General features: G+C 42.3%; 1 protein-coding gene across 2 annotated transcripts in view; it reads left to right on the top strand.

Annotated features, from left to right (window-relative positions):
• The window catches only part of ARMH4 (armadillo like helical domain containing 4), a 141347-nt gene that overhangs the window by 28442 nt on the left and 96801 nt on the right, over window positions 1-16104 (top strand). For both annotated transcript variants that reach the window (XM_049770361.1, XM_049770360.1), the window contains exon 5: window positions 12485-12739. In XM_049770361.1, coding sequence (XP_049626318.1) covers window positions 12485-12739 — 255 coding nt within the window. The remainder of the gene's footprint in view (window positions 1-12484; window positions 12740-16104) is intronic.

Here is a 16104-nt window from a genome sequence, read left to right as displayed (position 1 = left end):
AGGCAAATGCCCTATCGCTACACCATTACTGCTGCGCCATCACTCCAGCCCCAGAAGACAGTATTTGATAGAACATGGCCTTTGTTTAATTTCAGTAGTGAATTAAATAGTGGATTCTCCCTTTTTCTTTCAGATGCCTATTCTGACAAAAACAGTGGGAGTTTAATAAAAATAATACATTTAGGGGCTGGAGAGATGGTTCAGTGTGCAGGGCACTTCCTTGAACACAGCCAACCTAGGATCAATCCTTGGCAACCCATATGGTTCCCCAAGCCCTGCCAGGAGTGATACCTAAGTGCAGAGCCACGAGTAGGCTTAAGCACTGCCAATGTGGCCCCCCCTAAACAAAACAAAACACATTTATAATTCTGTTAACATAAACACACGAGACACCTAATTCTATAGTAAATATGTTAGTGAAAAATAGAGTTTTGTGTGTATTCATTTTCATTTTCTCTTGTGTCTGTGTGCTCATTTTCAAGTTTATTACATGACATAATTCGAAACGAAGAGGATGATTCTGGTTATTGATGACTTCTCTCTCATTTGTTATTTCCTATGTCTTTCTTTTCTGTATGATAGATCTATATTCTTTCTTTGTGGTGAGGGGGTTCACATCCAGCAGTGCTCAGTTAGCTTCACTCAATAAAGTGTTTGCGAATCATGTGTGCAGTGGCAGGAATGAACCCAGGCCAGCTGTTGCAAGGCAGGTGACCTACTCACTCTTCTGTCTCTCTGGCCCTGTTCTCTGTGCTTTCTTTTTGTTTGTTTGTGTGCCCCACCAGTGATGCTCAGGAATCACTCTGGAAGGCTCAAGGACCATATGGGAGACTGGAGATTCAATCCAGGTCTAACTTGTGCAAGACAAGTGCCTTACCTGCTGTACTATCGCTCTGGTCTTCATCTCTTTTTTTGCTATTCTCTGTAGGATGGGATTGTAAAACACTTGGCACTCAGCATGTTTACCCCATGCTTGTCTAGTTAGTGGTATTTAAAAGTTATCTAAAATTAGTGCTGTGATTTATTACTATAAAGCTTGGTTTACAAATTTTGCTGGCGAAGAAATATAGTTGACATTCACTCTTATTCTCTCTTTCTCTCTCTCACTTTCTCTCTCTCATTTTGGGCCACACGCAGCTGTGCCTAGGGCTTACTTCTGGCTATGTGCTCAGGGATCATTCCTGGTGGGACCAAGGGACCATATGTGATGCCAGGAATCAGACCCCAGCCAGCTATCCAGTAATAGAACTCAGGGTGCCTGAAATGCCTGGGCTTCACGTAGATGACAATGTCCGTGACCACTTGAGCTGCTTTCCTGGCAGCTCGCGCATCTTCAGTTGCAGAATCACCAGGGTTCAGTTGCAGTGCTGCTGTGGGCCTGGTTTTAGAGCATGAGGGTAGCGCTGGGATCAGACTCACACTTGCAAGGAGGGATTTTTTTCATGGAACCGTGTAAGGAGAAAACTCTCATCCTTATTCTCTATCTCTGGACCTAAGACTTTGTTGTTGTTATTGGAGTCACCCCGATGGTGTTAATGGCTACTTCTTCCTGGTTTGGTGCTCTGGGGACCTTATGGTTCTGGAGATTGAGTCTGAACTGCTGCATGTAAGCTATATGCTCCAGCCCTTTGAGCTCGCTCTCTCTCTGGCCAAAATTAAGCCATTTTTTTAAGCACCTAATTTCTTTTTTTTTATTGTAAGAATTTATTCAAGAGACAAAATTGATTGACATAATGAGGTAAACTAACATAACATAACATAGTAATATAACATAACATATAATATGATTAATATAATATAATAATACATGTAAGTCAAAGAAAGTTTCTGATTAAAACACAAAAATTTTTTTCATAATGGCTTACATATCTTTCACAGTATTTTAGGTACATATTAACATTGAATCAGGGGAATACCCATTACCAACTATGTCCTCCCCCCATCCCAGTTTCCTTTCTACAACCCATATACCCCACCATCACCCCCCGGGCTGCTAGAGTAGGTGGACCCCTCTTTGTCTGTAAGCACCTGATTTTCAATGTGAGTATTCACTGACCTTTTACTAGTATATACATGAGAATTATAATACTCTAGAGCAGTGATGGCTAATCTTTTTGAGCCCGAGTGCCCAAACTGCTGCACTATGCCCGGTACTCCCAATGGCCAGTCCGGCCCTGTTGCCAGGTGAGCTGCAAAGCAGACGCTGGCACACTTGCCTCCCGCCGCGCCGCATATCTTCATTGCGGACCTCCCCTCGTGCCACCTGCAAGGCCTTTGCGTGCCACTGCTGGCACGTGTGCCATAGGTTCGCCATCGAGGCTCTAGTCTAGAGTGTAGTCACACACCTTAACAACATACAAAATAAATTGATGTTATCAACAACGGTTTCTCAGGTTGCATTTAGAATCATGAAGTTTTTTGATATCAGGCTATCTTTTAATGTTTATTTATTAATTGTTTTGGGGCCAAACCTGGTTGGTATCCAGTACCTATTCCCCATCTTGCTTGGGGCACTAAATGTGGTGCTAGGGATTGAACCTGGCTCAATCAAAGGTGCAAGGCAAACATCTTAATTTAATAATAATCTTAATAATATAATATCTCTTCAGTCACTGGTTTTTGGTTTTGGTACCATACCAAAAACAGTGGTGTTCAGGGGCTATTCTTGTTTTTTTTTTTTTTGGGGGGGGGCACACTCAGTAGTGCTTAGGTGTTACTTCTGTCTCTGCACTCAGAAATTGCTCCTGGCAGGCTTGGGGGACCATATGGGATGTCGGGGATCGAACCTGGGTCCATTCTGGGTCGGTTGTGTGCAAGGCAAGTGGCCTACCACTGTGTTACCACTTCAGCCCCCTCTTCTTGGCTTTGTGCTTAGAAGTGACTCTGGTATTGCTCAGGGAATGCTATGTGGTACAGACAATGAAGCTGGGAATAACAGTTTACAAGGCAAGTGAGTTTCTATACTGACTCTCCATTCCTGTAGGGCCCTATCTCATACATACACATACTCAGAGGAAAAATTAAAGAAAATATAATGCATCAGTTTGAATGACCTTAAGAGTGTAAACAGGGCTGGAGAGAGAGCACAGTGGTAGGGTGTTTGCCTTGCACGCCGCTGACTCAGGGCCGATGGTGGTTCGATTCCCAGCATCCCATAGGGTCCCTGAGCCTGCTAGGGGTGATTTCTGAGCACAGATCCAATAGTAACCCCTGAGCATTGCTGGCTGTGACCCTCCCAAAAATGATTATAAAAATATATTTATAACTGGGAATGTTAAATTTGTCTTGAAAGTCTTTTTTTATACTTTATTTATTGATTGATTGATTAATTGTTTATTGGGCCACACCCACCAGTGATGAGGAGTTATACCTGGCTCTGCATTCAGAAATCGCTTCTTACAGGCTGGGGGACCATATGGGTACCTGGAATTGAATCGGGTCCCTCCTGGGTCAGCTGCATGCAAGGCAAATGCCCTACCGCTGTGCTATCTCTCTGGCCCTGTCCTGCAAGTCTTACACTGCCTTTTCTTCATTAGCTATTTTATGACTTCTGAATTTTCAGCACCTCCAGTCATAATTTTCTTCAGAAACCTCATCTCTAAGACCCCTGTTTTAGCCAAGATGGAGATTCTCTGGGAGGGCAGAAGGCCTTTCACTGTGCTTCTTTATTTCTTCAAGCTCTCTGAGTGTGCTTATTTCTACTGCAGATAGGCAGCGATTGTTTCAGCTGAAATTAGTAGAAATTTTAAAAAGACTTGACTCAAACCTAAAGAAATACTAATAGTACCTAATAGTACCGTATTTTCCGGCATATAAAATATAAAATGCCTTTTTTTTTGGTGTTTGGGTCACACTGCTCAGGGGTTACTCCTGGCTTTATGCTCAGAAATCACTCCTGGCAGGCTCGGGGGATCATATGGGATGCTGGGATTCAAACCACCATCCTTCTGCATACAAAGCAAACACTCTACCTTCATGCTATCTCTCTGGCCTCATAAAACAACTTTATTATTATTATTATTATTATTTTTTTATAAGACAACTTTTTTTTTTGTTTCTCGGACCACACCCGTTTGATGCTCAGGGGTTACTCCTGGCTAAGCGCTCAGAAATTGCCCCTGGCTTGGGGGGACCATATGGGCTGCTGGGGGATCGAACCGTGGTCCTTCCTTGGCTAGCGCTTGCAAGGCAGACACCTTACCACTAGCGCCACCTTGCTGGCCCCTATAAGACAACTTTTAACCCATGAAAACTTCTTAAAAGTTGGGGGTCATCTTATACGCCAGTATATGGCATGCTGAAACTTATTCCAGCTTCAGGGACGAGTGATCTGCCCCCCTTTTACTGCCGCATCCCATCCAGCTGCCAGGCGTCATCACTCAGTCCTCTGCTTGTCCTGCTTCATCTTTCAGGGCACACAGAGGAGCTGAGTTACTGGGCGCTGCATCCCATCCAGCCACCGGGTGCCATTGCTGGTATGCGGCTTTCCAGTGCTCAAACCCTATATTTTAACAGGAAAAGTAGGGGGTCATCTTATATGCTGTCTTATACACTGGAAAATATGGTAAAGTGTCAAGAAAATCAAAGAAATAGAAACTGAGCTGAATTTAGATTGTACCAATTTCCTTTTGATCTTACTTTCGCTAACAAGACCCCAGAGTCTCCAGGTTTTGGCCTCTTCCTTGCACTACCTGAGAAAGTTCCCTATAGTGTGTATCCAAAGCACTGCAACTATTTTTTTCAGGCACATCTTCAGGCTTTCTGGCTTCTGGACTCTAGGCTGGTTTCCTGCACAGAGGATAACTTATCATCTTATCCTTTTTCTGCTTCCACATAGCGGACCAATATCAGGAGTCACTGCCATGGGTGGGTTCCTGGCCCATGTACATATTATCTAGGCTGTTCTCTAGGCTTAAGGATATACCTCCCACCCCTAAGCTTTTGACGGTCAAACCAGAATTATGAGTGACAGGTCATTCATTTTTCAGAGGAAATGCTAACTCTGTTCATAGCTTGCTATGATTCATGTCTTGGCATCATGAGACTGCTCACACTGTACAGGAACTATATTAGTGTAATAACAGGGTATTTAGTCTCTTACTATAGCAATTAAGGCCCAGAGCCATATTACCCCATAGACACAAGGCTTTGAACTTAAAAAGAGGACCGGAAAGAGGAACAAGTAATAAAGCTTAGACTCCCCCACTTTTATGGAGCCTCGGACTTTCCCATCCTCAATGGGACAGTCAGTGAGGGATGGATGCTCGTCTGGTTTCACATGGACCTACCGGAGTTTAAATCCTAGCTCCTCCATGAATAAGCAACTTTGATCTGAGCCAAATTATTTAATGTTTTTAGACTTAAGCTTTTTCGTATGTGTTGATGAAACAACAAAGTGTTGGAAATCAGTTTAAGTGTTTATCCATTCTTTTTCATTTTTTCTTAGTATGCACAGCTTGAATGAATCTTTATCATTGTTCACTGGTTTTGAGCTTCTTGCCAAATTATTTTTGTTTGTTTTTGGGCCACACCTGGCGATTCCCAGTAGTCAATCCTAGCTCTACCCTCAGGAATCACACCTGGTGTTGCTCAGGGATCATATGGGATGTCGAGGAGGTGGGGATAGGGCACATAGGAGAGTAAGATAAGCTCTGAGTTTCTAGGAGATCACACACACACAGTTTCTAGATCACACACAGATGTAATTAAAACATCAGATGTTTATTTTAGTTTTACAAGTGAATGTGTAAAGCTTATTTTGAATTTGTTGAGACATGCTTTTAAAGTTTGAAAAGAAATCTACTTTTATTCAGTTTTTCAAAATTAATAATGGGCCCAACTAATCTAGAATTTATCTTTTGAGTGTATGCAGATCTTATATTACAAATTTTCTTTTATTTATTTATTTTTTGTTTTTTTTGGGCCACACCCGTTTGATGCTCAGGGGTTACTCCTGGCTAAGCGCTCAGAAATTGCGCCTGGCTTGGGGGGACCATATGGGATGCCGGGGGATCAAACCGAGGTCCTTCCTTGGCTAGCGCTTGCAAAAGGCAGACACCTTACCTCTAGTGCCAACTCGCCGGCCCCATATTACAATTTTTTTAAATGATCAGTTAAAGCAAATGTTACTTGAGGGCTATGAATTACTGAAGATAAATGCTTTCTTTCTGGAGGGCTCAGAATTTATAAATGCAATAGTTTACAACGCTTTTGCGTTTTTCTAATATAAGTCTAAAAGCGAGAACAGTCTCGCTCTGGTCTCATTTTTCAGAGGGAAATTCAAGAGAGGCTGTCATCTGAATCAAAAGGAAATGGAAGTTTAATGAACAGGAATTAGGTTCTAAACCTTCCACTTTTGCTCTTGGGCCCTCTTAAGATAATTCAATTTACTTTGGACCAGGCTTTATCGAATACGATGGAGAACACACACCAATCGCGTGGGTTCTTGTCTGAACAGACTGGTACACGCGAGAATAATGACACAGACTCTTTTCCCCCTGCTAATCGGATTAGAAGGTGACATCACAAGAGCAGACACTTCTAATTTAAAGAACAGAGTTAATGGCAGGTGATGATATTTAAATATCTATCTGGAATAGGTCGGATCAGTATTGGAAGTGGATACATAATATTATTTAAACTTTTTAAATTGTTCCCTGGTTATACTTTTAAAATATTGTAAGACTCAGAATGATGACGTTTCTCTTTTATTTAGCATTATGGCTTTAATGGAAATTATGAGTGCTGAGTAAAATATTCTCAAACATATTCTATAGATTAGCAGAAGGTTCTTAAAAAGCAGTAATGAGGGGCTGGGAAGTGGTACAGTGGTTCGGGTACATATCCACCATACACTAGACCTGAGTTCAATCCCAGACATCATAGGTCTCCTAGCACCTCAGGGTGTAGCCCTGAAGGTCTCCCAAGCACTACAGGGCCTGAACGGCACCTCATCCTCAGGCCCCTGTAATACATTGTTGACTGATGTTGGTGGCTGAATATCCCCTTGGCATTGCTTGGGAGACCCTGTCATACCAAATTCTAAATGTAGAGCTTAAACTAGAGAAATGAACACATATCTGTTTGTACAAAATGTGTGAAAATTAAGACCAGAATTTAGAGTGGAAAAATAATATTTCAGAATATAACCTTCAGCAATTTTAAAGCATTAAAGGGAAAGATCTGATTAAGATGAAGAAGGAATAGCTATTAGATATAATAGTATTGGTAACTTCTGGATTTCATGATTAAACTTCACAACTAATATTGTGCAGCTTGACAGGATAGCATATGCTCAAAATACAAAATAATGTAGTTTTCAGGAATATTTAAGGTTTTAGAAATGTAGTGAAATTCTCTATATTCTTTTTTTAAATTAATATCTTTATTTAAACACCTTGATTACAAATATGATTGTGGTTGGGTTTCAGTCATGTAAAGAACACCCCCCTTCACCAGTGCAACATTCCCATCACCAATGTCACAAATTTCCCTCCTCCCCACCCCACCCCACCCCACCCCCGCCTGTACTCTAGACAGGCTTTCTACTTCCCTCATTCATTCACATTGTTATGATATTTCTCAGTGTAGTTATTTCTCTAACTGCACTCTTAGTTTAACTTTGTTCCATTTGTAGTTAGTATGTGCTACTCTTCAATCTCTTCCAATTCAAGAGTGCCATCTGCTGGAAATTTATTTCATGACAGCCCAAAAAATCCGCCCCCCCCTTTTTGGGTGACCAATCAGACGTCCAAATTAAAAAATATTGGAAAAAGGGCCCAGAGAAGATAGCACAGTGGCGTTTGCCTTGCAAGCAGCCGATCTAGGACCTAAGGTGGTTGGTTCGAATCCCGGTGTCCCATATGGTCCCCCGTGCCTGCCAGGAGTTATTTCTGAGCAGACAGCCAGGAGTAACCCCTGAGCACCGCCGGGTGTGGCCCAAAAAAACCAAACAAACAAATATATATATATATATATATATATATATATATATATATATATTGGAAAAAAATATCGGAAGATAAAAGCAGTGTCATTACTTGTGTTTCAGTGATTCCTTAAATGTGGAAATAGTCTTTCTACAATGTTTTTGATAATATTTTCATAAAGGCCCTCCCCCACAAAGCCAAAAAACACACATACCAGCAAGCTTTTGACTTATAAAAAGTGTGGCGTGAATTTTGAGATAGTCTTATACAGGGTCCAGTTTTGATTAAAAAAAAATGTGTGTTACATGTCTGACTGTGGTGGCAGGAAACCGATTGAGGAGCATTCAAAGCAAGAGGCACTTTCTTCAAATGGGACGTGGGAGAAAATTTCACACTCTCCTCAGTAAAACCATCCAGTTTCTTTTCTGGATTTAATTTTATCATCACTATTATTATTTCTGGGATGAATGGATCACTCCCAGCAGCTTTGGGGTTATTCTGGCTCTGAGCCAGAAAATCACTCCCAGGGAATTCTGAGGATCTTTGGCTCTACTTATTATATTTTATTTTATTTTTAGGGGGCACCTTGGGAATACACCTGGCAGTGCTCAGGAGTCATTCCTGGAAGCTGTCGGGGGGGTTAGGCTTTGAATTTGGACCTCTCACATGTGAGATCTGAGCTCCAGCCATTTGATCTATCTCTTTGGCCTCTCAAACTTAATTTTAAACTGTGTGTGTGTGTCACAGGTATGATACATAATGATACATAAACTGATACATAAAATGATATATAAACTGTATCATTGAGAAAAGACCACTATAAAAAGAAAGTCTTATATAAGAAGAGATTTGAAATAGAATAGTAATGAATAAATGGGCAATATTGATGCAGTGAGACAACTCTTTCAAGGGTGCCCCTTGATGCATTAATATTATTTTGGGGGAGGCTAGCTTCTGATTTATCCTCTGGAAATATTAAGACTATATAAAACAGTGATAGCAGTGGAATTAGAGACGTTCATTAGAGAAGCTTTTGATGAGAACCATTAAAAAGCAAATGTATTTGTCTCTAATGACTCAGGCCAAGACCACAGGACAAACTTTCTCTCACATTTTCTACTGGTTTGTTGGGAATTTACCTGGCATCCTGTTCACTGTATTAAAACTCTGGGTGTTGGTTGCCTTTGATAGATGTATTTGTAATAAACAAGAAAATTCAGGTCTGACATTGATTAAAAATTCTGGGTTTCTATTTTGGCGGGGTGTTGAGGGTTGGGCCACACCCAGCAGTGTAAGCCAATCACTTAGACTCAATATTATCTCTCTAGCTCAGGTGTAAAATTCTGGCTTTGACAAGCCTGTTGATTTGTGCTAAAGTGATATTAGTGCACCCAGTGGAATTGTAATACTAGCTTATAAGCCTGTAAGCAGAGCCTGCTTTTTCTTTTTATTTTCTTTCTTTCTTTCTTTCTTTCTTTTTTTTTTTTTTTGTTTGGGTCACACCCGGCAGCGCTCAGGGGTTACTCCTGGCTCTACATTCAGAAATTGACCCTGGCAGGCTCAGGGAACCATATGGGATGTCGGGATTCAAACCACCGTCCTTCTGCATGCAAGGCAAATGCCTTACCTCTATGCTATCTCTCGGGCCCCAAACCTGCTTTTTCTGTGTAGCCAGCATGTATGTCTGCAATATCTATATCTATATCTATATCTATATCTATATCTATATCTATATCTATATCTATATCTATATCTATATCTATATCTATATCTATATCTATTTGCTTTTGGGCCACACCCAGGTGGCACTCAGGGGTTACTCTTGGCTCTGCACTCAGGAATTACTCCAGGCAGGCTTGGGAGACCATATGGGATGCCGGAGATAGAACTCAGGTCTGCCTCATGCAAGACAATGCCATAGCTGCTATGCTATCGCTCAGGTCCCAGTGTCTGCAAATTTTGAGTTCATCATAGAAAAGCCGCACCTGTCTGAAGTACTGTTATGGCTGATAAAAAAGCAGCAAAGATACTGTGTCAAGGCAGAGCTGATAGAGGAACTAGGGTTTAGATAGGTTACTTGACACATTTCTTCTCTCTGCCACTGGCTACAGGCCATTTCTTTGTTGAAGTCTTCATTTAAAGTGTAAGCTTTGGGCGGGAGAGATAGGGTGTTTGCCTTGCATTGGGCTGACCAGGGAGGGACCCAGTTTGATTCCCAGCATCCTATATGATCCCCCAGCCTGCCAGAGGTGATTTCTGAGTGCAGAACCAGGAGTAACCCTTGAGTGCCGCAGGGTATGGCCCAGAAACCAATCCATCCATCCATCAATCAAGTTAAACAAATTTAAGCTTCAAACATACTACTTAATAGCACTGTACATCTTCCAGCCATATGGCATTGTTTCCTACATCTTTTTTTTTATGGTAGAGTTTTGGGAACCCACCTGGCGCTGACACTTCTGGCAGTGCTGAGGGCATCCTATGCAGAGCTAGGGGCTGCCCCCTGGCTGGCCACCTGCAAGGCAAGTGCTCTCCCCCCTGTATTATCTCTTCAGCACTCATTATTTGTTCTTTTAGTTGGGTGCAGGCATTAGTATTCTTGAGGGTCGAAGAGTACTCAGTTGAATAAGACCGTCATGGAAAAGTCCCTTAGCAGCTTGGCAGAGGCCCCAGCCTGGCAGGGCATGGCTCTGTGTTCTGAATGCTCTGAGGGTGCCTGGAGCAGACGCTGGGAGTGTACTTGTTAAAGTGTCTGACATATAAACATAGCATGTATGTTTGGCTGTGGGAAAAGCACTGAGTGGCGAGAGGAGCTTTGCTTGCCATTCAGAATCCACCACCACTGCCCCCTCTGGATTCTGGGTGATGGAGGCATTAAGCATGACTTCAACTGGATAGAGGCTTGGTCCACCCTCTCCTCAGGAGATGGCCAGCTTTCTGCTTTGTGGGTCGGTGTACCTGGCCATGATCTTTTATGGCTCAGTTTACATCTTGCTTGAGCAGAGAGTCTCTCTGGAGCCTTTTCTGGGTCGCATTTCTGACTGTCTAGTGTGCTTTTTAGTTGCCTTTTCTGACTGATCAACTGTTCTTTTCTCAGCCCTTTAGTGTAGAGAAAATGATGCCATGGCTTCCAGGTTCTGTCACGCCTGTGTAAGGGCATCAGACTCAGGAGCAGATTTTTCTTTTTTCTCTTACTACTGTGAGTTCAACTTGCTGATGTGGACACAAACCAGGAAGCAGATTGTGTTAGAATAGTCTATTCTCTTGGTTACTGGTATAAAGGGTTAGGGGAAGCTCTGTTACATTCTGTTTGTTTTCTGTATTCTATCTAATGGCTTCCTGAAAATACGGGCTGTTTTCTATCCCATATGGAAATAATTATGACTTTAATAAAAATTCTATGTTATTTGAACTTTGACTCCAAATTTATGTGTTGTAACTGTGGGCACGTAGTAGTGTGATTATGTGGCCAACTTTGAGCTGATAGGAGAGTGCAGCAGGTGGGGCACTTTCTTTGCAAGTGTCCAACTGTCTTCAATCCCCAGCATCCCATATGGTCTCCCGAGCACTGCCAGGAGTAATTGCTGAATATAGAGCCAGAAGCAATTCTGAGCACTGCCAGGCTTGGTCCAAAAAGCATAAAACAAACAAGCAAGCAAACAAAAATGAAATAAAATAAAAGTATGAAACAAATAAAATTTGTTTAAATAGGTCAAGCCTATTTTGCAGTCCTTCACCTATTTAAGTAAATTTATGTATTAAAGTGAATTAATTTTGGGGCCAGAGCAATAGCACAGCAGTAGGGTGTTTGCCTTGCATGTGGCCGACCTGGGACAGACCCGGGTTCAATTCCCGGCATCCCACATGGTCCTCCAAGCCTGCCAGGAAAGATTTCTTTCTTTCTTTCTTTTTTTTTTTTTTGAGTATTTTTTGAGGGGGTTACACCCGGCAGCGCTCAGGGGTTACTTCTGACTCTGTGCTCAGAAATCGCCTTTGGCAGGCATGGGAGACCATATAGGATGCCAGGATTTGAACCACCGTCCTTCTGCAAGGCAAGCACCCTACCTCTATGCTATCCTGCCAGGAATGATTTCTGAGCACAGAGCCAGGAGTAACCCCTGAGTGCAGCCGGGTGTGACCCAGAAACCTAAAATAAGTGAATAAATGTATGTTAAAAATTAAAAAAATAAAGCGAATTAATTTCCTTTACTTAATTATTTATTTATTTTTTGGTTTTTGGTTTTTGGGTCATACCCAGCAGTGCTCAGAGGTTATTTCTGGCTCTATGCTCAGAAATCGTCCCTGGCAGGCACAGGGAACCATATGGGATGCCAGGATTCGAACCACTTACCTGCCTTACCTCCATGCTATTTCTCCAGCCCCAATTTGCTTTTATTTTTTAATTTCTAATTTTATTAAATTTTTCTCCCAAGTTTTATTTTTCTGTTTTTACTGAGGTGCTATGATTAAAAGTCTACCAATGATAGTTTCGCAAATACATTGGTTCATACACTGTTTCTCACTCTTTCCCTTTGACTTTGTTGTTGCTTGCCTAGAAGGAGAAGATGAGGATGAAGAGGATGAGGAGGAGGAGGATGAAGATGAGGAAGACGAGGAGGACGACGAGGAAGAGAAAGATGCAGATTCACTGGGCGAGGGCTTGGATGATGATGGGGAGCTGCCCGGGTTCACCCTCCCTGGCCTGACCTCCCAGGAGCCTGGCCTCGAGCGGCGACCTGTGGACCCAGCAGAAGGAGCCACGTACCAGGTGCCGGACAGCCTTGAGTGGGAGCAGCAGAATCAGGGCCTGGGTAAGTCCGGCCTGCTTCTCTCTCTCCTCTCACCTTTCTCCTCTCTGTCACCATGGGGAGAATTTCTTTTTTCCTATCTTTTTTGGATAGAGGAAACAAAAGAAGGAAATAAGGAAGGAAATAAATAAGAAGGAACCAAGGAAATAAGGCTCTTCAGCAGATGAGTGGCTAAAGAAATGGTGGTACCTATATACAATGGAATATTATGCAGCCGTCAGGAGAGATGAAATCATGAAATTTTCCTATACATGGATGGACATGGAATCTATCATGCTGAGTGAAATAAGCCAGAGGGAGAGAGAAAGATGCAGGAGAGTCTCACTCATCTATGGGTTTAAAAAAAAAAAAGACATTATTGTAATAATGCCCAGAGACGATAGAGGTGAGGGCTGGAAGGACCAGCCCACAACATGAAGTTTACCACAAAGAGTGGTGAGCACAGTTAGAGAAATAACTACACTGACAACTATGGTGACAATGTCAATGAGTGAGAGAAGTAGAATGCCTGTTTTGAATACAGGCGGGATGAGGAGGAGGGAAATGGGGGACCTTGGTGGTGGGAAGGTTGCACTGGTGAAGGGGGGTGTTCTTTTCATGACTGAAATCCAACTACAATCATGTTTATAATCAAGGTGCTTAAATAAAGATAATATTAAAAATATGTGACCAGAAACAAAAAACAAAGGAAATAAGAAAGGAAGGAAAAGAGGAAGAAAGAAAATAAGGAAGGAAAGAAGGAAGAAAGGAAGGAAAGAAGGAGGAAGAAAGGAAGGAGGGAGGGAAGCGGGAGGGAAAAAGAATATCTTTTATTGGCATTGACTATAGAGCAACGCAGATTTTTCTTTTGGGAATGAGTGACTCATCAGGGAAAATGTTATTTATTTATTCATCACTATTTTGATTTTGGGCCATACCTAGCAGTGATTGAAAGTATTTCAGAATCTGTATGCAGAGGTTGTTCCTGCCAGCACAGAGGGGACCATGCAGTGTGGTGTCCTTCAGGCCACACCTGCCTTCCAGCCTTTTGAGCCATTTTCTTGGCTCTTTGTTCATGCTCTGAAGCAGTTGACTCCAGTTTCCAAGTACTCATTAAGAACACAGTCATGAGGGAGGATGGGGGGCATTGGTGGTGGGAATGCTGTACTGGTGAAGGGGAGGGTATTCTGTTTATGACTGAAACCTCAACTACAAACATGCTTGTAATCATGGTGCTTAAGTAAAGATTTATATTAAAAAAGAATATAGTCACCTGCCTTATGGAAAGAATGCTGCCTGTCCTTCCAACTGGAAGGGACATGGGGTCCCAAGGCCCTCCCCCTGGGGATGAGAGACATGGCACCAGGGGGCTAGACAAGCTTTGTGAGCAGATGGAGTCTAAAAGCAGGTACATTTGCTCACTTTTTTGATGTTGGAATTTGCTGGGGGTGGGGAGGGTGTGTGTGTGTGTGTGTGTGTGTGTGTGTGTGTGTGTGTGTGTGTGTGTGTGCGCGCGCTCTTCCACAAGGCTACACGAACCACTAAAGTAAGAAGTTTCTCTTCATGTCTATGGCTGGTTTCACGAATAAGCACAGTGTCCTTTCAGCCTTAATGACCAGTGCTCACGCTCTCCTGTAAAGCCTGTCTTCAGCAAGAGACCTTCACTTGGCTCTCAGAGATTCCCTCTTGTTTCTCTTCTTTTGGCCTTTGCAAGACAGGTAGACACTGTTAAGTTCTGGGTGGTTCTTTGAGGCCTCATCTTGACTTGAGGACAAGTCAACTCTTTTCCAAAGAAATCCCTACTCTTGGGCTTGGAGAGATAATAACAGGTAGGGTGCTTACCTGGCACAGTCTGACTTGGGTTTGATCCTTGGCATCTGATATAGTCCCCTGAGTACTGCCAGGAGTGATCCCTGCATCCACAGCCAGGAATAAGCCCTCAACACCACTAGATGTGGCCCCAAACCCAAAATCCAAAGCAAATAAACTAAAAAAAAAAGTTCTGGCTTTTTTTTTTTGACAGGTGAGTCCATCGGCTCTATCCAGGAGGTTTCAAGGGGTACACAGGTGAAAATTGCCTAAATAGGAATTATGGCAGAAGACAAGGGGCACCTGGTAAGATTTGAGGGGCACAGGAAGGCTGAAAGGAGCCATGGTTGGAAAAAGCGTGTGAAACACTAGGTAGAGTCATTTATGCCTTCAGCATGCAAATGTTAGCTAAAGATTTATGTTATTATGTTGAATAGTATTTTGTTGAGAATTTGGTGGTTGGTCTAGGATTCCATTTTTTTGTTTGTTTGTTTGCTTGTTTTTTTGGCCACACCCGGTGATGTTCAGGGGTTACTCCTGGCTATGTGCTTAGAAATCACTCCTGGCTTGAGGGACCATATGGGATGCTGGGGATAAAACCGAATTCTGTCCTGGGTGAGTTGTGTGCAAGGCAAATGCCCCACCTCTGCGCTATTGCTCCGGTCCCGGTTTAGGACTCACTTTTAAATATATTAGTGTATGTTGGTTGGAAGTTCCAGTTTATTATCCTTTACATAAACTTTACGAAACATTAATTCTCCTTTCTTAGGACTCTTTCATTCAGTTCAGTGGTGCGAAAGGGTGAGTGCCTCAAAATGAGTGTGGACAGAGCAACAAAGGGTGGTAGTATAGGATGCACGCTGGGCTCATTGGTGGAGGGAGGTCGACCTTGGTGGTGGGAAGGGCCCTGACTCATTGTACATCTGAAATTGAACTATGAAGGACTCTAGATCACAATTGTTTCAATAATAAAAAAGTGGGAAGATAGATTAAAAAAATCAAGAAACAATTGGTAAAAGAAACACTTAGGGGTGAATGGGCTGCCTAATATTGGGTTGGGGGCAGTGATGAAGTAAGGATAAACTGAAAGGGACCTTCAGGGATGATTGAGATGATTAATATGTTGCTTATAATGGTCATTTATCAAAATTTACAGAACTATATTCCAATGAAGGAGGTGAATTTTCCTATAAAAATAAGTATGGAGTGAGAGAGTTGCACCTTCTGTGTATTGATTTTTTTTTTCTTTTGGGTCACACTCGGCAGCTCTCAGGAGTTACCCCTGACTCTATGCTCAGAAATCACTCCTGGCAGGCTTGGGGGACCATATGGGATGCTGGGATTCGAACCAATGACCTTCTGCATGCAAGGCAAACACCTTACCTCCATGCTATCTCTCCATGCTATGTTTGAGGTTTAAACCACATTCCTTTTTAGTTATTTATTGTTACTTATATATTTATTTATTTATTTACAATATTATTCCTGGATAAATTCTTGGGGTGAGTGCCAATCCTGTACGTGGTTCAGGGAATTGAACTTCGATGAAATATTAACTTGTTCTTCATGAGAGCTGATCT

Source organism: Suncus etruscus, chromosome 3 (genome assembly GCF_024139225.1).
Source record: "Suncus etruscus isolate mSunEtr1 chromosome 3, mSunEtr1.pri.cur, whole genome shotgun sequence".
Classification (NCBI taxonomy): Eukaryota; Metazoa; Chordata; class Mammalia; order Eulipotyphla; family Soricidae; genus Suncus; species Suncus etruscus.
Note: the sequence above shows the minus strand (reverse complement) of the source record. Positions and strands in the feature narration are given on the sequence as shown.